This window comes from Rhamphochromis sp. 'chilingali' (assembly GCF_963969265.1).
Source record: "Rhamphochromis sp. 'chilingali' genome assembly, chromosome: 6".
NCBI lineage: Eukaryota > Metazoa > Chordata > Actinopteri > Cichliformes > Cichlidae > Rhamphochromis > Rhamphochromis sp. 'chilingali'.
The window spans coordinates 36878692-36903245 of record NC_137933.1 but is presented as its reverse complement, the minus strand read 5'-3'; the positions used below and the strand labels follow the sequence as shown (position 1 = coordinate 36903245).

The 24554-nt window shown below is 38.6% G+C and overlaps 2 protein-coding genes across 2 annotated transcripts in view; one reads left to right on the top strand and one right to left on the bottom strand.

Annotated features, from left to right (window-relative positions):
• Positions 1–17613, bottom strand: part of abcc12 (ATP-binding cassette, sub-family C (CFTR/MRP), member 12) — a 28571-nt gene extending 10958 nt beyond the window's left edge. The window contains exons 1-14 of the mRNA XM_080885823.1: positions 17579–17613; positions 13447–13503; positions 13093–13244; positions 12800–12946; positions 12464–12611; positions 11126–11371; positions 10387–10560; positions 9290–9437; positions 7689–7837; positions 7311–7418; positions 6663–6875; positions 6508–6579; positions 4841–4965; positions 2979–3051 (exon numbers count right to left, since the gene is read on the bottom strand). Coding sequence (XP_080741949.1) covers positions 2979–3051; positions 4841–4965; positions 6508–6579; positions 6663–6875; positions 7311–7418; positions 7689–7837; positions 9290–9437; positions 10387–10560; positions 11126–11371; positions 12464–12611; positions 12800–12946; positions 13093–13244; positions 13447–13497 — 1806 coding nt within the window. The 5' untranslated portion in view covers positions 13498–13503; positions 17579–17613. The remainder of the gene's footprint in view (positions 1–2978; positions 3052–4840; positions 4966–6507; positions 6580–6662; positions 6876–7310; positions 7419–7688; positions 7838–9289; positions 9438–10386; positions 10561–11125; positions 11372–12463; positions 12612–12799; positions 12947–13092; positions 13245–13446; positions 13504–17578) is intronic.
• LOC308398926 (zinc finger BED domain-containing protein 4-like) lies at positions 3634–23141 on the top strand. Its single transcript, XM_080885818.1, has 2 exons — positions 3634–4263; positions 19207–23141. The coding sequence occupies exons 1-2, from the start codon at positions 3923–3925 to the stop codon at positions 19604–19606; spliced, it is 741 nt and encodes a 246-aa protein (XP_080741944.1). The 5' UTR covers positions 3634–3922; the 3' UTR covers positions 19607–23141.
• Positions 23142–24554: the final 1413 nt, after the last annotated feature.

Here is a 24554-nt window from a genome sequence, read left to right as displayed (position 1 = left end):
GTTTATCCCTCAAAACTTTAAATACAAAAAAGTTGCAAAAAATAGTTTACTACAACAGGAAATTTATTTTGAGTGTCTTCATAGTTTTATTTTGGAGATACACCAATTTTTATATACTGCAGGAAAAACGAAAAAACAATCCTATGATGCAAATTTGCAAAGAAAACAGCATGTGCATCAAAATAAACTATTTCCAGCAGTGCAATTCGAGTTCTAAGCATCACAGAAACTATTCAGAAAAGTCAAACATGACTTATAAAAACACCAGTATAGGCTTTTAAGGCCTACAAGTAAAAAACTAAATTTTCCGCGAAAATGACGTCACTTCCGGTTTCGGGCAGGAAATGGCGGACATGCGATAGTTCGCGCTGACATCTGTTTCACTGTGGGAAGTGTTACGAACAGCTGATTGGATCGGCAAAGCGTGTTTCTGGAATATTATGTTTTTGTTCCTGCAAGCGCTTTTTATGCAATTTTTGCAAAGCTATATGTGGAACGAAACCGTGACCGAGGACAAGCTGATGTCAAGTACAACTCCTCTGGTTTCATATGCAAAAAAAAATTATTGCGCTAGCTTACACGGTTCAGGTTCTTCAGGAATTTAAAAATAGTTACACAAAACAGAGCGTGCAGCTCGGACCGGCTTTAAAGGGTTAACAATAACAACGTATTGAATAATGACTTTAAAAAATAATATAAAATAGTGTGCAACACCACTGAAGTTTTTTTTACCTCTCTTTTCAACCAACGGCAGTCACTCTCCTCTCCAAATAACTTCTGCTTAGCTTTCCGAGCTTCCCTCGGGTCCTCTTAATCAGCGGTCTCCACCCTTTTTTGCGCCATGGACCGGTTTATGCCCGACAATATTTTCACGGACCGGCCTTTAACGTGTCGCGGAAAAATGAGGGAGGGGCTAATAATCGGCTCAGTCATTTTTAATGATTGTTGAAAGCCCAGATCGTAATCGTGATTAAAATTCGATTAATTGAGCAGCCCTAGTCTCAATATACCCTCCTTTATCTTCACATAGTAGTTGCTGGAGGGGAGATATGATTGTTACAGTTTGTTTAACTTCAAATGGTAAATGGCCTGTATTTGTATAGCGCTTTTACTAGTCCCCCCTAGGGACCCCAAAGCGCTTTACACACCCAGTCATCCACCCATTCACACACACATTCACACACTGGTGGAGGCAGCTACAGTTGTAGCCACAGCTGCCCTGGGGCAGACTGACAAATAGCTCATTATTTATTTTGGACTTTGTTGAATTGTATGTTTAAACGACTAGGACACATGACACAAGGCTTTTTTTTTCTACTTATCTAGCAGATACTTGTTTATGCAGATAAGGACTTTCAATGAATTTCTTTGACAGTTTAACCTCCTAAGACCCGAACTCTTTCACGACATGCATTTTTAATTTCTCTTTGATATTTGGGCTGATTGGGACCCGATGAATGTAAAAACAAAGAATTACCAGATTTTTTTTTTTTTTTACCTTATTTTTGTTTTTAAGAAAGATAAGAGCCACAAATGAGGATATTTGTTTAAAATTTTGATAGAACAGTAGCATTATAATGTCCTCGTAAGTGGATATCAGGCCCATGTAGAGCAAAATTGAGTATTTTGGTCTATCCATCCATCCATTCGCTTCCGCTTATCCGTTTTCAGGGTCGCGGTGGGCACTGGAGCCTATCCCAGCTGTCATAGGGCGAAAGGCGGGGTACACCCTGGACTAGGGATGAGTATCGTTTAGGTTTTATCCGATACCAGTACCAAACCGGTACTTTTGAAACGGTGCCGGTGCTTAAACGGTGCTCAAACCGGTGCTCAAACCAGTGCTTAAAGAATGGAGAACACAAAATTGGTCCAAAAACCTCTCATGTTCAGCTGTTTTTTTGTAAAAAGATAGCAATGTTAGCCTTTTCTGCAGCTATGGGGCATATATGGTATTGCTCTTGGCTGGAAGCAGTGCTTAAACAATGGAAAAAACACAAACTTTGTCCAAAAACCTCTCATGTTTACAGTAACTGTTTTCCACTTTTTCTTTGGTCATTTTAGCCTTTTTGGCCAGGGTGAAGGGAGTATCTGCCATCAAACAAGAAGACAGCCGCATGTAGCTATGGTGATGTTTGCTAGTTCACCTTACATGCATTAATGTAATAACGTGGTTAGCCTACTAAAGGTAAATTACACACGAGCAACATTAAGCTACTCACGCAGAGAAGAACGGCTGCTGCTGCCATTAAATACGGCGCATTTCTTTGCTTTTTAAAAAAAACGCTATGCGTCGCCAGGTGTTTCATCAGATTCGAGGTGTTAGCTCCTTTGCACAGTATCACCTTAAAGCATTTGTTGCAGGCTGCTGAGTTTGCATCTTTTGCTGTGAAATACAGCCAGACTTTTGACCGCTTTGCCTTGGGCATTTTTAATCTGTTGCTTTGCTCTAAAGTACCTGGACCCGCCTACTATCCTCGGAAACGTAAAATGATTGGCTAGAATCTAAAGTGTATCACAGCTCAGGAAAGAAAAGCACCGAAATAAAGCACCGAAATGTGCGCTGCTTTTCGGTCTGGTTACTACCGTTTATGTGAGAACCGATACCGGTACCCATCCCTACCCTGGACAGGTTGCCAATCTGTCGCAGGGCTAACACACAGAGACAGACAACCATTCACACCTAGTGGCAATTTGGATTATCCAATTAACCTATCCCCACAAGCTGCATGTCTAGCTTGGGCAGTGGGAGGAAGCCGGAGTACCCGGAGGGAACCCACGCAAACACGGGGAGAACATGCAAACCCCACACAGAAAGACCCCGGCCTGATGGTGGAATTGAACTCAGGACCTTCTTGCTGTGCGGCAACAGTGCTAACCACTGTGCCACCATGCTGCCCTATTTTGGTCTAAATAACCCAAAATGTGATGTCCACATATGTGGACGCCAGGTCCTAGGAGGTTAAAGAGAGAGCACCTACCTCAGTTTGGTCACCGAATGGCAGAATCTTCAGGTCAGCTCTGAGGCTACAGACATCCACAACCCTGTCATATCTGTGGAGTGACAATGTAAGATAGTGCCCTGATTGAGAGAAATATAGTGTATCGAACAGAACCATTTAAATAATTCTAAAAATCCAATGAGTCCAATAACATATGTAATCAGGATAAGCACTGGTCTCTGGAAAACGTTTCTTTGAAAAAGAATTCCTTTAATTTGCTCAGACATATGGTGCCTGGTGGTTTATGAGAGGTTATGAAAGGGCCCTTTCACTTTCTGTTAAGTCAACACTACAGAGGTCAGCAAGTTTCCCTTCTCACCATCACTAAATTGAACTTCCTATTAAGGATGCACCGATACCGGTATCTGGTATCGGCCTCGATACCACATTTTCTAAAGTACTCGTACTCATTAAAAGTCCCCCGATACCGGGAACCGATACCACGGTCTGAGACCTGTCTATGTTTGAGCGGCATGTAAGGGGTTAATCACAAGCGCCAAGTGCCCGCCCCCAGGCCCCGGCTGCAGTTCAGAGCGGGGAGAAGGCAAGGCGAGACATGTCAGCTGTGTGGAACTATTTCAAAGTGAACGAAGACGTGAAAACAAAGGCGGACTGCAAATTGTGCTCAGCGAAATTGTCCAGAGGAGGCTCAAAAGGTAGCGCATTTAACACAAGTAATTTAATCAAGCACCTAAAACCCCAACACGACAACAAGTACAAAGAGTTTACCCACGCTTATTTACCCATGCTTATTAGCACAGAGGAGCATAGCTGATGCTATAGCAGTGGGACGGAAACTAGTTGGGCATTTTAAACATTCCGCCTTAGCCTACTCCTGCCTCGAGGACATTCAGGGACAGCTCAACCAGCCAATAAAGAGACTGCAGCAGGACCTACAGACGCGCTGGAACAGCACGTATTACATGCTCCAGTCCCTCATTGAGCAAAAGCGAGTGCTGGAGGTGTATGTGTCCGAGCACGAACTCCCTGACTATCTCACCGCTCACCAATGGGCTCTTATGGAGACGACTGTTGCCATCCTCGCCCCCTTTGAGGAACTAACTAAAAAAGTGAGCAGCTATGACGCACTAGCCTCTGATGTCATCCCAGCTGTGACTGTGCTAGTGAGACTTCTAAACAGAGAAACAGATGAGGACCACGGCGTCAAGGCAATGAAAGCAACCTTACAGGCAGCTGTCAAGAAGCGCTTCAGTGACGTCGAGACCAACCCACTGTACTTCATCTCCACCATACTTGACCCAAGGTAAAGTCTGTGTGCTATAGGTATTCAATGATAAACTACAGTACTAAATGTAAGATTATTTTACATCTGAAATATTATATATTTGTAACTAAAATACACAAATACAATATATATAATATGAAATACATTTCCCTTATTACTACCAGAAAGTCAAATGGCTGGCATTTGTCAATGAGTAAGTACTTGGTATCGGTATCGGCGAGTACTGAAATGCAAGTACTCGTACTCGTTTTCCAAAAAAGTGGTATCGGTGCATCCCTACTTCCTATTGTAACCCTGTCAGATAATGAAGATGACCTCCACCTTTATTACATTCTTATCAGATGCAAATTCACAAAGATAAGATGAACTTTCTCCTAGTTAAACATTTTTCATGTAAGGTAAAGTCACAGGGAATATATAGTCAAATCTAAAACGCTTGCCCTCATTTTCATAGTCTTGGTTGGTGCAGTAACTAAAATCATATTGCCCCAAATGAAATCTCCTTATTTTATAATAATACCTGTTCTTTTCATATTCAAGTCTTAGCTACTCAAAAATAGTGACAAGCGCTGATTTATGTTAAATTATCAATTACTTGGTTTGGTCAAAAGGTTCCCCCATGAGGATATTTTCTTGAACAGTTCCGTGGAAAATCCAGGCCTGCTGGGAGACGTAAGCAAATGTCCCATCGGCTGTGATGGAGCCCCGAAGAAGGTGCATCTAAAAGATAAAATCAAGGAGACAGAAAAGCTATATTTACTGGACATTTTATGTACGGTTAGAAATAGTAAAAACTTCTTCTTTCTCCTCCTTCGTCTCTTGTTAGACCTTATCAAGGCTGATCGTATGCCCTATTCATATATATGTATTGACTTTCATCCCTTTTCTCTCCAGTGTGTACTTCCACCTCTCCAGGCTCTTTTCCACCTGCTCCACACTCTTAATAAAGATCACAGTATCATCTGCATACATCCTAGTTCACAGAGACTTCTGCCTGACCTTTTCTATCAGCATATCCATCACCACTGCAAAGAAGAAGAGGCTCAGAGCCACTCATTGATATAATCCCATTTTCACTCCTACCACAAACCTCACAACTGTCTCGTTGTCCTCGTACATGTCTTGCACCACCCTAACATATTTCTCTGCTACTGAGAGAAGTGCAGCAGCACCACAGTTTGTCTTGTGACACCATACCATAAACCTTTTCTAGATTCACACAAAGACACAGTGCAACTTCTTCTTACCTTCTCTCTACTTCTCGGTCAACAATCTCAAAGCAAACATCAAATCTATAATGCTCTTTCCTGGCATGAAGCCATCGTTCTGCTCACTGATCATCACCTTTCTTACTAACCTACCTTCAACAATTTTTTCCTGTAGCTTTATGGTATGACTCAAAAACTTTATCACTCTCTGTCATCTACATAATTCTGAAGATAAAGTTGGAGATTACTACTATGTTTGCAAACAAACTGTAACAGCTTCCTTCTACACAAGTGTTATGCAGATAAGATATGTAGAAGATTGTTTTGTTATATACTAAGATACAGCTTGACCCCTGCATGAAGAAGAAGTGCAAGCATGCAGAATTTCCCCAACTCAGACAGTGCCCTGCTTCTAGTCTCTGGATTGATAAGACTTGTTTAGCTTATCTGCTACATATATCCTGTTGAACTATGTTTGACCTGTGTAGGGTGACTAGTTTTCTGTCTTGCAACAGGGTAACAACCTATACAGGTGGGGTCTGCTTCCCCTGTTCCAGAGAATTCCTCACTTCAATCCTGCATGCCTTGTACTGACTGAATTCCTTCATGCAAGAATAAACCTCGCAAATGAACTCCAGTAGTAGGACTTATTTAATAGACTACATTTAAATAACAGACATTAGCTGAATCCTAGTAGCATTAGCACAAGTTTTGCCTAATAACGTGTCTTCAAGCTAACAAAACAAAAAGAAGAAAAAGGTTATTACACTTTTGCACATCACCCTTGCCCTGGTCATAAATGCCTTTCAAGTCTTCATCCTCTTCATAGCTGCCCTCACCTTCTTATTAATCCCCTGCACTTCCTGATTCACAAACTTTCCTCCAACAGTCCTCCTGTTTCGCTCACTGTCTACATTCACTGAATCCTCAAGGTCCTCGTTCTATCTTCTCAACGCATGCAAATAACGAAAGAGTGAACAAAAATAAATAAAAAAACTATAAAGAAACGATACAAAATAACAGAAAAGGACAAAAACACAAAAGAGAAAGCAACCTGTTCCAAAATGCTGGAAATCAGTGATGTCTTTCCACTTCCCACATTCCCACAGACACCGAGCAGGTTGCCCTTCGGGAAATACCAGAGACAATCAGTTTACTTTTAATAGAATGCAGATAACCTGAGATATCATTATCAGAATTGAATCACACCTTAGGCAGTGTGAAGGAGATGTTTTTCAATGCTGATGAGGATTCAGTCTCAGCTGTCTTGTGTTCTGACACTCCGCTGGCTGTGCTGGGTGGGGGGGAAGACTGGCTTTCAGGTCTGGTCCAGGAAAATGTAGCATTTTTCATCACTATAGCCGAGTCATTATCTACCTTTTTCATCAGGTAGGGCTCAGGATTCTGGATCAGCAAAATTTTCTGAAATAACAACAAACAGCATTTACAAGCTTATCTGTGTTTTTCTGTTGATATTTCTGAATGAAAGTCAGATACAAGGTGTGACAAAAGCAAGGGTTAAAGTAAGACAGGAATCAAAGCAGCGTTAAACCAGATTTGTGATGCAGGTTGACAATATATCTTATATTTAAAAGATGTGTACCTGAGATGACCTTATCATGCATAGCATCTGCCACTGGCAGCCAGCAGTACAAAAAAAATAAAACTGTGATTTTAGAAACGTCTGAATTGTGAGGTTTTGGCTCGCTTGTACATATGCTGACTTCATTATTTGAAAGTGTGTTCATATGAGCATGCATCAGTGTAAGAATATATATGACAAAAGACACAAAAAGCACAATAGAGTCACTACATGAATTGTTAACAGTTACAGAGGGCACAAAACAAATAATTTACCCTTAATCGTTTTAGTGCTACAACAGCCTCAGCTGTGGCCTTCACAGACGGGGGCAGGACAATGAGGGAGAACCTCATGCAGTTGAAGATGCCAATTGTGGTAAAAGCCTAGTAAAAACAAAGAATTATGTTAAGACACTATATATGATTATGGAATGCAAGAAAATCATGTTGATATTAAATGGGCCACAGCAATCTGGTTTAGCACAATCGCAATTAAAGGAATGCAATAAACCTTTATTTCATTATCTTATGACTCATATCCAAACAGTCTGAGTTTCAGAACTGCAGAATCTCAGACTTGTTACTTTAAGTTGACATGTTAGTTAAAGGTGTTTTTCCGCCTGTACAGTTTTAGTATACTGCTGTAGTACTCACATCAGAAGTGCTGAGAGGTAACCCCAACAAAGTGTGAACCAGAAAGGTGAGGATAGTGGCAATGGAGGGTAGGATGTTGGCGATGCTTATATTAATAGTCTGGACATAACTGACCTTCTGTAGTTGTTTCTTTTCATTTTTCCTTAAGCCTGTAAGAATTAAAAGTTTTTCATTAGTTAACTTTATCTTTAGTGACTTACCTTTTTTCTTTACTGTAGTTCTTTAGTGAGCACCTTAGTAATGAGCAATAAGGCATTCAGATGACTACATTATGATCATTTTTTAAACAAGAAACTACCAAGAGTACAGACTGAAGACCTAGACCTCACAGTGTTGATAAGAAAGTTAACAAGATCATAAGATACTAAAGCATATCATATTCCCACATGCACTTTACTTGTCATAGGAAAATGAGAACACGTGCCCCAGATTTGGCAGCAAGCCAATGAATGTCCATAAAAGTTCAAGGTAAATTGAAAGTAAGTGAGAGTTCAAGATGTTCTCACAAACAACTGCATGTTTTAGAGGCAGATGACTGCTTCAACTTGTAATGAAGGGAGTCTAACAAATAGATATACTTGTGAGAGGTACATAAAAGTGTATGGATTAGTTAGACATGAAGTCACCTTACTCATTATAGATCTGTAGTTGCGGTCAGAAGTTCACATACACTCATGAATGTCATTGTAATTTAGGGCTTTAACTATTTCTTTAAACAGTTCTGTCTTTGGGATGTAATGACGGTGTTGATGGTTCTACAATGTGTTTTCACTTGACTGGACCAAAACCTATTATTATCTCGTTAGTGATAATGATTAATGGCAACTTTTAGGTTCTTTTTGCCAGCATAAAAAGGATTTCATTAACAACAATCATTGGACGGACCAATACTCAGAACAATGGGGAAGAGAAAGAACTCAGTGAAGATCTCAGAAAGAGAAGTATTGATTTACACAAGACGCAGATTCCAAGATCATCATTTCAAACAATTCTAAGTACAAGAACATCGACATCAGTTTTCACAGTGAAGTGAGTTATAGCTTCATGGACTGAGAGGCTGCCAACCAAGAAAGAAGCCCCTGCTTCAAAATCGACACCTTCAGACTTGACTGAAATTTGCACATGGAAAAGCCAAATGCCCTCTGGAAAAAAGGTTTTATGGTCAGACAAGACAAAGATTGAGTTATTTGTCCATGGTGATAAGAGATACGCTTAGAGAAGTAAAGATGAGGCTTTCAAACCTAAGATAATAGTACGAGCTGTAAAGCATCGTTGCCTGGGGTTATTTTGTGGCCAGTGGTACCTCCAAATTCTTCCACTTTGGCACAAAATTGGTTTTGCAATGGATAAATTAGACTAACATTTAGAAGACCAGTCCAGAAGCTTAAAGCCCTAACCTCAACCCTCTTGCGGCTAGGCTTGATGATGGTGACCAAAAGCATCTGGACTTCTGATCACAACTGTACATAAGGATGCCCATACATACCATTGTGACTATATGTTTGCTGATTTTGTTTTTAAACAAATTGGTGTGTATGAATATTTCCTTGATATTTGACATACTGATTTAAAAAATATCAACATGAAACAGCTTGACATACCTGTAATCGTCTTCTCAAAAGAATCTTCCCACGCGTACATCTTGATTAGCTTTATACTGTTGAGAATCTCATTCATCGTGCGAACTCTGCTGTCAGTTATCAATAAGGACTTCCATCTGAATTTATTTATGAGCTTGGCCAAGAAAATCTACAAAAATCAAGAAAAATACATTGTAAGTGACTAAAGTTAATAAGAAGCAAAGTAATATATTTGGGATAATATAAGAAAAACACAGAAAAATCAGTTTTGCTATCTTAGCAGCTTACTAAACAAGGAAATGAGTTTATAGAAAGGTAAAACATACCGTTCTATATGCCTCAATTTTTTGTGATATAATATTTTGTTCTTATTGTTCTTATTCTTATTCTTATTGTTATTATTATATTATTGTTACAAACCTCATTTGTGCAGTTTTTTTGTTTTGTTTTGTTTTTTTTGATTATTTTTGTTTGTCTGGTTTTTGCAACATTAGTATTTGCCATTATTTTTCATTAGCTCATATTAAACACATACTTATATTTCATTATTGGTCAGTATTAAGTTTTAGATATTAAGAATTTTATGCTAGCAAAAAAGAGTTGCTGGCATAAAAACAAACTATTTGCATTCTCGCAAACACCTCCCCCCTGATCAAGCTTCCTAAAGAACTATGGAGTCTCCACAGGGAACCTCTTCCAGGACCCTAGCCACAAAATAGGCCAAACATTTTTGAACAATGATGTAATTTATGTAATTTTGCCTGTCTACACTATCACTATGCACAAGGTGCAAAAGCTTTCCCCTAGGCAGTACATTAGGACTTTTAATTGAGCCCTTGTTTTTCCCTTTTCCTGGGTCAGAATTGTAGTGGGAAATTCTACAAGAACATATTGTCCTGAGCAAAACAGCTCCCAGGAATATACAAATTCTTTACAACATTAAGGTTAAAATCATTTCTGTTGCTAACATCAAATTTGAAAATATAGCATATAAGCATACAATTTCCAAAATTTGGATTTGCTAACTTTCCACTATTTTCAGTTAAAATAAGAACCAACTTTATTTTCACAGCTTCTAATGTAAAGATATGTCAGATTTATGTGAAATATACACAGACCTGTACAGGGACAAAAATCAGGTATGTGAAGATTCCAGTCAGTGCGGTGTAGCCCAGGATGTAGCATATGTAGACAATACACAAAACATAGAGCACTGTGCTAGACAGCACAAAGCTCCCAAGCACTACAGCCTCGAACATTCTCTGGCCATCACTGGTCAAAATGTTAATCATCTAGACAGCAGAAAGATATGAAGAAAAGTTAATTAGGAATTGCATCAAAACAAATTTCTTTTATGTCAAAACAAGTTCAAATTATTTGTAGCACTATTGACTCACAAGATAATTTATAATACATTATGGAGGGATAGAAAGAAGAATACATGAGATATTAAAAACATGTAAAACATATGTATACACGTCAAAATATAAAGCATGCTCATTCAAGATAGAATATAGCAACAAAGACAAACAAGGGTTGCTTTTCATGTTCACAGATAGCAGACATTACATCTGGTCCACTAATGTCTACCATGGACACAAACAGCACCCCACATCCAAGTTTGTTCCACTACAGCGTGGGTGAAAGCAATGTCAAAGTTTTTTAAAGCAAAAATGAAATCTTTGCTAAAAAAGACATTAGCATATTTTTGTTACACTGGCCTCTGTAGGCTATCAGCTGTAAGAATATTGTACAAGTGGATAAAATTACTTTAGAATCAATTACAAGAGCATTAAAACTTTCTCAGACAAATGTGGCTATATTGCATTTGCCATAGAAGTGAGAACTAGTCTTTACCTCTCCCATTGAAACACCGCTGTATACCCGCAGCGATATGATTTTCTGAAAAGCCACTGTAGAGAAAGCCCCTTTCAGTCTCACTGCTGTGCGCAGGTTTATTGACCACAGCAAGGATATTAGGAGAGCTTTGCAACATTCTGTGGTGAACAGACCAATGGACAAACCAACACCATAGGACACTGTGTTGGACATGGACTCCTCTGGGTTTTCAATATAATTTAAGATCATGCTGATCAGTACAGCCTGAAAGAACAGGGAGAAAATGGTTAGTGACACTTAAATAACATGAATCTTTAAGATCAAATTACATATTTTATATCACCATGGACTGAGAGGGTGCAGAGAAAGAACGAAGACCCTGCTGCAAAATCGACACATTCAGGTTCGACTGAAATTTGCAGCTGCCCACATGGACAAGTCGAATGCCATCCATGAACAAATTACACGGTCAGACAAGAGCAAGACTGAGCTATTTGGCCACAATAACAAGAGATACATTTAGAGGAGTAAAGCAGAAACTCTCAAAGCTAAGAACACTGTACCAGCTGTCAAGCAAGGCAATGGAGGCATAATGCTATGAAGCTGTTTCCCTGCACAATGTACAGACTATCTCCAAATTTTTCAACTTCATCTTAACAGATACATGGTAAAAACTTGGACAAAGTTGTTTTTTTTCAACAGGACAATGATCTGGGTCTGTGCCAGAAAATCAACCAATTTAAATGAACTGTACTAGTTCTGTGAAGAAAAGTATTGAAGTTTGATGATGGCTACCAAAAGCATCTAGCTGAGGTGCAAATTGCTCGGGAAATTTAACAAAAAATGAGTGTAAGTATATTTTTAGGCTTGTAGGTATACTTTTAACCCTGTGGGGATTTGAAAAAATCTGAAATGTTTTCAAACTTACGCACCCAATTTTTAAAGTCATTAATGATGTGTGCTGTACAATAGTTCCACCCTGAAAAATGAAATAGTTCAAAGAAGATAAAAGAGGCACAGAATTACCGTGACATTCATCCCCTTGATGAGTGTATGTAAACTTCACCACAGATGTACATATTAGTTATTATATATTGCTACACTTTCAGGTACTACTTTTCAGAACAAAATGTGCTTTCATCACAAGATCTGAGATTAAAATCATTGTTTCTTTGTTTTTTTTTACTTATGTGCACCTTCAGATGACTTGATGAGATGGTTCCTCTCTAAATTACTCAGATGCGACATTTAGAAATGGCAGAAATGCCTTTGGACAAAACTGGTTTCCACTGTATACAGCTGGGATTGTTCATGTTCTAATATCTAAGAACATGAAACACAGAGATGATGACTCACCGGGCCCAAAAATGCTGAAACCATGGCAAGAATACCAATAATGACAGAAACAATCAGCCTGGTTCGTTGAAAGTGAAAGGCCACACGAACCAGTGAGGCTTTTTCCAGACCCCTCTTTGCCACTTCTTCATCCCAGAGTCTCTGAAACCTGCCAGACACTTACAATCAGGACCTACTCACCCAGCAGTCTGTTTTTCTTTTAAATATTATAGGTACTTAGTAAATTTCAAGTACTTTTCCAACTGTCACTATGTCTTTGGATTTTGACTGTGATCCCCCTGACTGATTTTTGGATATGTTGTGTTTAAATCTGAATATAATATGAAGAGAAAAGACCTTTGTGCACTGGTGTCAGCAATATCAAAAGGAGACAACTTTAGCTCGGAGATGTCCAGCTTATTCCTAAAAATGGACCACATCAAGGGGGTCATCCAGGCAAAAGTCATGAAGGACAGGAAACCTGCATTGTCCACAGGGTGGGGCCTAAATATAAAGCAGACATAAAATGTTGTGTGAAAGGAGGGCATTAATAGATTTCCAAGTATAAAGTATTTATATGGAAACAAATAACTAGCCATCAAATATTATCTAAGTTCATCTAAACGATCAAGTTTGATATTGACACTGACTGTGGTGAGGAAAAACGCAAGGGCTTGAGCATCTGCAAGCTCTGCTGATATTTTCTAAATGAGGAAGGGTGATCCCTTTCACAGCTGTGCACACAAGGATCATCTGGATTGATGATCTCAGATCCAGTTCGCCACTGGACACCATCGTCTGCCTAAACAGTCAAAAAAGCAAAAAGAAAGTATAAGACAACCAGTAAAAAAAGCAGAGTGGATGAAAGACTGAGGTTGTGCCTTAGTCAATAGCTAAATGTCTGAAATTAGCTAAGCATCTAAAAGGAAAGCAGGATGTGGATGATGGAAAAGATGTCAGGAAGTAAAAGCAACATGTAAATTTGCTGTTTGTTTAGTACTTACAAAGGGGAGTCTTCGAGTGCCATTCTCCTCCAGAGAATATTTTTTCTTCATTTTGTTCTATGTTAAAAGAGACCAAACCACAAAGTTGAAATGATACTAACCAACATGATAATTCAAGTAGAAATGTCTAATTTAAGAGCATTATTTACCAGAATCAGAAACAGGAGGCTGTAATACATCACACATGTAATGCTGGTTTTAAACTGCCCTGCCTTAAGTCCAGACCTGTTACTCACTCAAAACATTTAATGTGTTGTGAAACAAAAATAAAACAAAAAAGGCTGTGAACTGGTAAGCAGCTGAAATCCTCCATGAAGCTAGAATGTCCTTTTAAGAATCATTGAAAGGCTGAAAAAATGGGTTGGTGTATTTGGAAGTGCATTAGAGTGGTTCTCCTCTTATCTCCATCACCGATCCTTTTCTGTGGCAGTCTCCGATTTTAGGTCATCCTCTACCTCCCTTACTTATGGTGTCCCTCAAGGGTCAGTCTTGGGGCCTTTATTGTTTTTAATTTATCTTCTCCCCCTCCAGCATATAATGGGCTCTTTTGAGGACATTTCTTATCATTGTTATGCTGATATTCAGTTGTACGTTTCTTTTATGCCCGAGGATTTATCTAAGCTTCAGCGTCTGAATGATTGCTTAGATTTGATCAAACGTTGGATGGCTGCAAATTTCCTCCAACTCAACGAGGGGAAAACCGAAGTCCCCGTATGCGCCCCTGATAGGTTTCTATCGCAGATAGTGAAAGCCCTTGGTCCTCTCTCACTTTATGTTAAATCCTCTATCAGGAATTTAGGTGTCACCTTTGACTCGAGTCTCACATTGGATGGGCATGTGAAATCTCTGGTTCGGTCTTGTTTTTATAATTTAAGAAATGTGGCTAGGCTAAGCCCGATTTTATCTCGCTCTGAACTTGAGATATACATGCATTTATTTCGCCACGCTTGGATTATTGTAATTCGCTGCTTACGTGTCTAAACAAAGGTTCTCTAACTACTGCAGAGCAGTACCACAAATGCCTATCCAGTGTTCCATTCGAGATAGTAAAATATTGCCAAAGACTGTGTCAAAGGCAGCTGTTAAGTCTAGGTGAACCAAGATCACATGATCCTGAATCTGTAGCCAGGAGGATGTCATTAACAACCCTATGCAACGCAGATTCTGTGCTATGCAGAGATTTAAAAGCAATCTCAAAGACATTATTTTTAAATTTAAAAAATTTTCAACTGACAAGCAATTTTCTCCAGAATTTTACAGAAAAGAGTAAGCTTGCAAATAGGCCTAAAATTTGATAAAATGGCGGGCTATTTTTCTGAAGCAGAGGTTGAGCTGTAGCATGCTTAAAGGTTTTAGGAAAAGTACCAGATAAAAAACTGGTATTAATAATAGCTAGAACAGATAGACCAAGAGTAGAAATGACCTCTAATAATTGAGGTGGAGCAACATCAATAGGGAAACCTGAGGGCTTCAGATGGCAAACAGAGAGAAAGTTACAGGCTCAAACTGGTAGAAAGCAACAGAGCAAAGAACAAGGGCTGAATGGTAAAGAATAGGTGGTGTCATCTGAGCCCTGGCATTATTCACCTTTTCCACAAAGAAATTCAAAAATCCCTCACATGGCTCAGGGGAGCTAACAATGTGTGAACAGTAGAAGCAGACAGCTAAAGACAAGTTCATCAGTTATTAACATCTATTTTAATGGATGACACATTTCAAGAATTTCCCATTTTAAATATAGTTAAACTAAATCTTGCTTAAAACTTAAACTGACTCATCAGAACATGAGGTGAGGTCTGGAAAAAGCATAATTTTAAAAGGTTTTGTACAGTACCAATTAACCATTCATTTGAAGGTTTAGTTAATGAATGGTTAACCAGTCATATGAATGGTTAACTGCTAGTTAGTATGTCCAAATTTTGGACCGATATTGAATCTGAAGAAAACAAGTTTTTTTTTTTCTGAATAAAGAATTCTGTTCATCCATAACTAACACCTGAATATAAAGTGTTAATGAATGAACAGTGTCCTCATACCTGCCTCTCAGCTAAATCATCTGCACAGAATACAACAGGTCCTCTACTAATCAGATGGTTATTAGTTCGATCCAAGGCTTTTCCAGTCTGCATGCCAAATATCCTTGGGCAAGATACTAACCCCAAGTTGCTTTGTGATGCATCCATCAGAGTATGAATGTGTGTGAATGTTAGATAGAAAGTACTTAAATACATAATAGGTGTGTGAATGGGTGAATGAGGCATGTTGTTGAATCAGTTCATTTATACCATTTAGATATGTTTAAGCTTAAAATCTTATCAACTTAAAGACTGCACATGCAGATTACAGCGCTGTTTTTGAAACATCTAACTAATAACATATAAAAAAAACCCACTAACTATTCCTAACTAAATTATTAATAAATAAACATTAAGAATATTAATAGTAACTGTAATTTATTTTGGTAATGATTTCTTAAAAATGAAGTTAACTATAAAACACAATCAATGAAAACTGACAATCATAAAATACAAGCACAAACTAAAAAGATCAAAACTGAGCTAAACTAATTTACAGTAAACACAGTGAAACTTTTCCTGTCTGAATGAATGAATTAAATTAATCTAAAAAAATCTGAACAATACCTCTGTGTGGAGAACAAGGGAGACACACTGCCGCTAGTCAACAATGACAGTGAGTGAAGCAGCATTTTACTCTGCCTTGCATAACCTTTATGGAGATCAAAGGTTAGCCTGTTTAGAGGTGACTGCCATTCTTCGTTCTAACTGGACAGCTTAGTCACAATGACAAATCATTTAAAATCAGTGGTAACACTTAATAATAATGACACGCTATTGGGCATTAGTAAAGTATTAGTAAGTGCTTAATTCATTTATAAAGCATTATTCCTCCTTAGTCTGTATCAATACAGATATACATGTGATGTCTCATCATGGAGCAAGGTGTGAAAAAAGGCATGGGTCATTATCAGCAGAGGTTATTGGGTGAGGTGACCTCGATAGGTCATCATGTGAACTTTTGATGTCATCTCCATAGCTCACCATGTGACTTATTGAGGTCACCTGATTATGTCTACTGCACATATGCATTCAAAATTATACATCAATTGATGCATCAATTGATGTATGATGTGCCATTCTGAGTTTTTATTGAATTTGACTGAATGAGGAGGAGGAGACCATCCAATACTTCTTTTATTTCAGCCGTGTTCACCAGACACCGTTCTTTCTAATTCAGGAGCACTCTGGAATTGAACCTGACTGGAGGCTGACTCATCTCACTAAAAGCTCACTAACACAAACCAGAGCAACACTGAACCTCAGGAATGAACTAAAGAACTTTCAAACATTCCAGTAATCCTCACTAATGTTTTATCATGACCTTATTCATATTTTATTTTAAATGACAAACCTTAAACGTTATATTACCCAGTTACCCAACTGCTCATTCTCTCTTAAACTCCTCTTACAGACTTAGACTCTCATCCTACCAATGTTTTAGTATTCTGCAAACCTCAAGTGGACTATGTTTGCATCACTCATTTTAATTATCTGTGTGTGCGTGTGCGTGTGTGTGTGTGCGTGTGTGTGTGTGTGTGTGTGTGCGCGCATTTAAATACTTTGTTAATCACTTTCTTAAACTTTTTAAATGATACCATGAAGATGTTATACATGTGACTGTGAATGGAGAATAAATATTTATATCTGGGGATTGAACTGGTTCTTATGTAGTGCTCTTCTATTCTACCTGAGCACTCAAAGCGCTTTATAAAACTTGACTCATTCACCCATTCTTACGAGCACGCTTTTTTAAGTAGATGAGTTACTCTACCTCCTGAGCCACAGCTACAGACTAAGGACGACTAATGCTTTATAAATGATGAATTAAGCACTTCCTAATATCTTATTAATGCATAATAGTGTGTCATTATAAAGTAACTACCTGATAAAGACCAATATGTGTGTCATTATCCTTAAATCAAACTTACACTGACGAATTAAACAAATAAAATCTAGATTTTAGGTTTTTCTGTCTTCTAACTTAATGTATTGGGGAAAGCATGCAACTATTCTGATAAATCTCACAAAACAAACGGCCATGTGAACATACAAACCACGCTCAGTGGTAACCTTTTATGTCAAGGTATCCCTCTTTCTGATGACTCTGTGTGGACTGGTGATGTCTAAAAGAAGAAAAGAAAAGAAGAAAATATCATTTGCTAATAATACCACTACTAACATTTATCTGCAGGTAGATAGGACAGTAAATTCTGTGCCTTCTCAAACAGCCACCAGTTGTTTCATATTACATTCCTGACTGTGCCATATGGTGGGATTAAAGGGGAATTGCATCAGTTTTACATGTCAAAATTAATGTATTTGCATGGGAGGAGCCTCATACAGCTGGAGGAACTGTGTCATGTTTGAAGGATATTAGCGTTTAGTTAGTCTACAAATTGTAAAATCAAGGTATTCAGTTGAGTGGGTATAAAATTCAAGATACCTCTTCTTCCAATAAAGTGGACTTATCTAAGTCATCTCAACATGTTTTTACATATGAGGGAAAAATCATAATATATCAGATAGGGAACCAATGACACCCTGTGAGCAAGCACTTCCAAATGCCACACATTTAACTGAGTGGCTCATTACAGTTTCCATTTGGATTTGTCAAGCAAATTAACATTTGATATTAATAGATAGATGAGAACACAGTTGATGTTAAGAGGTTAAATATTTATACTGTGCTTTCCGACTCCACATTAAAGTAAAGAGACCATTTCATGCCAGGATACGGAAAAGGTGAAGACATTAACCCTTGTGTGGTGTTCGTATTTTTGTTACTCAGCCAGTGTTCATGGGTCTGGTGGACCCGCTAGAGTTTTAGCTTTCCAAATTAACACTATCAAACAATTTTATGTTAAATTACTCAACAGATGTTTACTTCATCCCAATTACAAGACATATGAACAGCAAACATGGTTAATTTTTTCCCTTTACCTTTGTTAGATCACATTTATGAATTAATGTGCTTCTCGTTTTTCTTTTATATAAAATGTTATAAATAAATCAGTTATAATCAAGTGGAGTGAGTGGAAAGACACAACACATTTACACGTGAAAAAATAATTAATTGTTTAATTTTTCTTTTGAAAAAAACTGAACACGGGTCTCACAGACCCGAACACCATACAAGGGTTAATTATTCAGTACAACCTTCATAAATCTCACTGGTAACTGCTGTGTTGGTGGCTGTCATGATAGCATAATATCATTCATGAAAATAGTTTGAAGAAAATAGTTCTTAAATTGTTTAGCACTGACTTTATTGTTTGTTATTTACGGAAGAGGATTAGGGCCACTGGAAAAAAAAAATCGGAGAAAAAAGCCAGAATTCTGACTTTTTTCTCAGAATTCAGGAAAAGAAGAAAAGAAAGACTTTTTTCCCCCAGTGGCCCTAATCCTCTTCCGTAGTTATTAATCAAGTGTAGATTAATTAAACTGCAAAATGGTGTTGCAGAGAGAAAAAACAACTCTAGTGGAATCAGCTAGAAGTATGCTGTCACATGCAAAGTTGCCAAACACATTCTGGGCAGAAGCTGTTGCTACTGCAGCTTACATACAGAATAGGCTCCCAACATGTGCTTTAAAGAATGAAACACCCTATCAGAGATGGTATGGAAAAAATCAGACATTAGCCATATGAAAGTATTTGGTTGTGTTGCTTATGCTCATGTTCTAGACACAGAGAGAAAGAAGCTGGAAAAAAGGCAGTGAAAGTTCGTTTCCTGGGATATGCAACCAATGCAAAAGGCTACCGACTGTGGGATGAAGAAAAAGGAAAAATACTGATTCGACGAGATGTGGTCTTCAATGAAACAGAGTTTAAATGTAAACAAAGTGAAAATGATCTCTGTTTGGGGAATGAGGTGACACTACACACGGGTGAAAGACAAACAAGTACTGAGGAGGCTGTCACCAGTGAGGCTGTAAAAGGAGATCAGCGGATCAGAAGACCTCCAAAGAGATGTGGATTAGAGGAGTTTGTTGATGTAGCTACAGTTGATCCTTGTAGCGGCAACCTTCGGTCCTTCTTTGCCGCTTCTGCAGGACGTAAAGTTTCTGACTCGTGCTCTTGTTAAGTCGCTTGGATGCCTTCCGGTAGCAAAAACGAGGCGAAGGAAAAAAGGGGCAAAACATTTATTCTCCATACAAATCGAACCACCAGGGAACCAAAAGGCCGTGGAGCAAAGCAAGGAAAACATCAATGGACTTAAATCTGATTTCTACGGAAAAGACTCTGAGGTTTCTGCCCTCAATAAGACCTCGAGGCATCAGAGCAGAAACTGAGCATGGCCCAGGAGGAGCTAGCTGAAAATCGAACCCATCAGGCTTGGAGTCCTAGACACCGGACTTGAAATCGGGCCGGAGCATCCTGGAGCTAGATGAGCAGTGTGATTTGTCCGGTCTGCTATGGAGCGAACGTTTGGGGGATGGCTTCCTGTCGCCTCTGCCGTCCTCCGATCGCTCAGCGTCCTGGGCTGCCCAGCTCTGGACTGAACGCTCGGGCCGAGACACCCAAACAACCATGGACTCCATTCCCGTGGAATGGGACCACGACTACGACCTCAGCCGTGGGCTTGAAAGTGCAAGCAGGGATCCCAGAGAGCCTTGAGGCCTGTGTGAAACTAACAGAACAAAGATTGAGGTCTTCCACTGGGGAGGTGGAAGCTGCAGACTCTCCTATACACCTTCTGGATGTCAGCCGTTCCACCTGCAAACAAACGGACAGCAGTCGCACTTCTGCAAGCAACAAACGGACATCCAGACAATTGAGCTGCGTATCAAAACCCTGAAGGAAGACCGGAGCAAAAGGGTCAAGTTAAGGAGGAGCGAAATAAGGAGAAGATGCTGGACACTGGAGAAAAGGACTGCCTCAATTGGGGCCAGAACCAGTATGGACAGAACTCTGAGCAGCAGCACCAATGGATGCAAACAGACTGAAAAGGAGGAGGGCAGGACCCAGGGCACGCTTCAGGCCGTGGTTTACCCAGAACACTACAACAGAAAAGTGATGAACACAAACACCCACACAAACACACACATCTACATGCACCGACTCAGAGTGAAAAGAAACATACATATGAACATATGCACTCGTTGATTGAGGGAGAAATGACACACACACACACACAAATTAAAATGTTGATTCAATGAACTGAGAAGTGATCCACACACACACACACACACACACGCTGATGCAATGAAGAATGCTTTACTAACAAATGCTGCACACAAACATCCAAATACGGAGTTGGTTACAACAGCAAGAACTGATTGATTATTTATTGCTTAAATGTATTTCATGCCACGCAGAGGGCATTTGTGTAGATTTAGAGGACATGGTCTGAAGCACTTTGATAATGAAAACAATGTCTGTGCGTGATGTCTGTTTATGGCTCAAAGCCTCCACTGAATTGTTTACTGTGCTTCACACAGTCTAACAAGGAGCAGTGGTACAGAGCAAAAATGATGAATGAATGGTGTGAGTTTTATTTCGAAGAGATTATGAAAAGGTTGTGTTGATTCAACTTAGTTGTTTACGTTTTTGCCAAGGTAAAGAGTTGGTGTGTAACTAGTGTCCACTATTGAGTCAAGTAAATCCAACATGTTTTGTTGGTGCAAAAAGGAGTTTTGGTTGATCTTTGGGTTTTGTTTGATACTAGGTTGATTCTATCAGTGAGGTTTGGATTGTTCTCTTTCTCTAAGAGAGAGAAAGATGGTTTGAACTTTGGACATGTTTGCAATGGGCCCCAGTATCTGTTATTATATGAGTGTTTAATTGGTTACGTCTGGGTTTGCTTTTGTTACAGTGCACTGAGATAAGAACATCTGAGAGGTGTGATCCACCGGTGGTGATATTTTGGTATTTTGTGAGTTCCTGATTTAACAAATCAGCTCTTTAATCCAGGCCTGAGAGATTGAACTTTAAAGCGCTATAAAATATTCTTATTGAAAACAGTCGCAAAGTATTTTTTCTCCATGATTATAATGGGCTTGGGAGAAAATTCACTTATATGGGACACTGATCCTGAAGCCTAAAAGGATTGCAGCGAGTCAATCCAGTCCAAAGAAGGAAAAACAAACAAGGAGCTGTTTCCTTTAAAATGATGACGTCATCTTGCTGGTGATGGAGCCTCGAATAGGCTGCGCGTGAGACTCCATTATCAGCAACTTTTGGTATGAATGTGTGTGGATGTATGCATATGACTGACGACTGAAAGTCATGGACTGACGACTAAAAGTTTAACTGACTTGATACTGAGACATAAACGGTGCTGATTTTAGGATTATTGAATGTCCACAGACAATTCACCCAGCCTGTAAAAGAAGGGTGGATGTTTTGTTTTGCTTTGTTTTGTCTGCAAGAACAGAAGAATGACAGAGACTAAAGAGCTGTAGCTTCACAGCAGTGTGAACTGCAGACTGAACCCTTTGGTTGCTAATTTTGAGCTACTGATGTTTGCATTAAGGAAATTGTGTTTTAGTAGCTGTGTTTTAATTAAGGTATTACATTATATTGTTGGGAATATTAAATGCTAAAGTGAAGAAAAGGTTTGATCCCACTCATGACTGAGCATGTTATTATTAACCATAGTGGGTCACTATAGAGAGTCAATTAATTTTAGAAAAAACAAACAAACAAAAAACCCTCCACCGAGGTCTATGAATAAGAGGGGAATGATAGACAGCCACACTCAAAATGGAGATATGTAATGATAAACACTGGTCCCCGTCTTTTGGGCGCTCTCTTGAAGTAGTCAACACTTTAAAAGTAAGATAAAATAACAGGGGCATGTGCTGAGGGGTGGTGCTGCACAAGAACAAGAGTAAAATAAAGAAAATATTGTTTTTAGAAGTGCAAATTAAAATGTACCATTACACTCAGAGGATCAATATGAAGCTTGATATTTGTTAATTTTGAATGAAGTACATGACTGGTGACTGTTCTGTCCTGAGCTTTTGTTTTTACAGCACCCGCTTGATCACGCCAACAGTTTCTCGCCACCGAAGAGGGGTACTTGCAAAAATAAAGAACGGGGAGGAATATCATCAAAACTGGAAACAGGTAATCCCCAAAGGGGGTGATAATGCCATAACTTTCACTATGGTCAAATTCTCGAAATTTGACCCTCAAAAATCCTTCAAACATTTAGACACAAAGTGGAGATTTAGATACATATAATGTCGTAAACCACATAAGCATGAAGTATTTGATTCAATAACATAGTGTAATAACAAGCAGCAAAAGGTTGATCATGTTAATGGTGTTTATTCAGGGTGCAGAGGAGATTATTATTATTAAAGACAACAAATGAAATAACGAAAAGTAGAAGTGGAAAATTTGCGTTAACGGTAATAAAATAAAAAAAAAAAAGAAATACTAACTAAAACTGTACTGAATGTTCACAAAACTAACTAAAATTAACTAGATTTATAGCAAAATGTGTTTGGTTGCATTGATGTGTGCGTGCCCTATAGTGAAATTAAGGTAGTACGTTAGTCGAGTTGTCTGTGTTGCTGCTCCGTTCACGCGCAGAATCAGGTCAGGAAAAGTCGGGAGACAGCGCCAGAATAGAATTGAGGATGATTTTAATATGACTGTTTTGTAGACATAACAAGAGTCTTGTATTTTCGTTTTTTCTTTTTTCTTTTTTTTCTTTTTTCTTTTAAATGAATCAAGTGTTATTAAAATAACAATCTCATAAGATGAAGATCAGGGACCAACCCAGAAGTCACTGACACTTCACTAGCTGTAAACTATTGATTTAGGAATAAGTGATGGCACTGAACTGTCTATTTCACAAAGGTCAATTTATTTAGGATATCTGAGGAAGTACTGATTTTATTTGGAGACACAAAGGAACATTTGGCACTTCCCTCATCTCACATCTGTTTCATTGTTGTACCCAATCATTCTACAACTGAAATGCCTTGGACTGCTAACCATTTCAGGCAAGTGGAGTGAACCATATTTTGCTAGACTCTCATCAGATTGGGGCTTCCTTTTATTGATCTTTGGAGAGAAGTCTTCATTACTGGTATTATTCAGGTCTTGTTCACATGTTTGTCCCAGGTTTCTCAGCCAAGAGGAGCTTAAACTCCAGATACTGTGAGTTCTTTTCACACATTGAGATCACTGATAACTTTCAGCAACGACGTGATCTCGTAGAAACAATTAGGTGTTATGGATTCAACTATAATTGCGACACTTATTTTTTTTTTACTTTACTGGAAAAGATTTCTGCATTTTACCCATATTTTATTTTTAACTCAAAATCAAAATTCCAGATTCTACTACATGTTGGTTTTGTACCAGATAGGACGACAGATTTCAGGTGGCCCTGTGTCTTTCTCTATTACATCTGCCACTGCATCTCGATAATCTTCTCTGTGGCTTTTAGTGGGTCCTGACCCTCTCATATTTTGAAAAATCTATGTTTGAATCTCCCTTAATAATTGTGTTAAGAATTCTCTCCGCCTTTGTCAAAAGTTGGGTATTAGGAAAAAGTGAAATAAATATAAATATAAAGTCCCAATGTGTAGAGCACACATTAATAAATTAGTCATGTTCCCTGTGAAAGTAAATGAGCCTAATTCTTAAAGACCCCTGAAATTATTTACTAGATGTTTATTTTTTGAATAAAATAAAAATCTGAGTTTAACAAAACATTTTAATTGTAAATATCAAGCTTACCTTTCTTTCTTCCATAAAATGTGCTTGTGGGCACGCCAGCCATTTTGAAAAGGTGGGAAAAACAATTGGCAAGGCCACACCCCCACACATGTGATATAATTTTAAAGGTTCTGTTGTCCTCTCTAAGAAACATCAGGACTTAGAGGAGTGGCAAGTAGAGTATGAGAGCTACAAGCAAAAAACTAAATGTGTACTACAGTGCGCAAAAATGAATTACTGGGTCATCAGGGGGTCTTGAGGGACATTTATAAAACAAAAAATCCCACAAACCTTAAAAGTGCACTTGAAAAGCTCACACAAGAAGGTTAACCTAGCTTACCTAGAAGACCTCA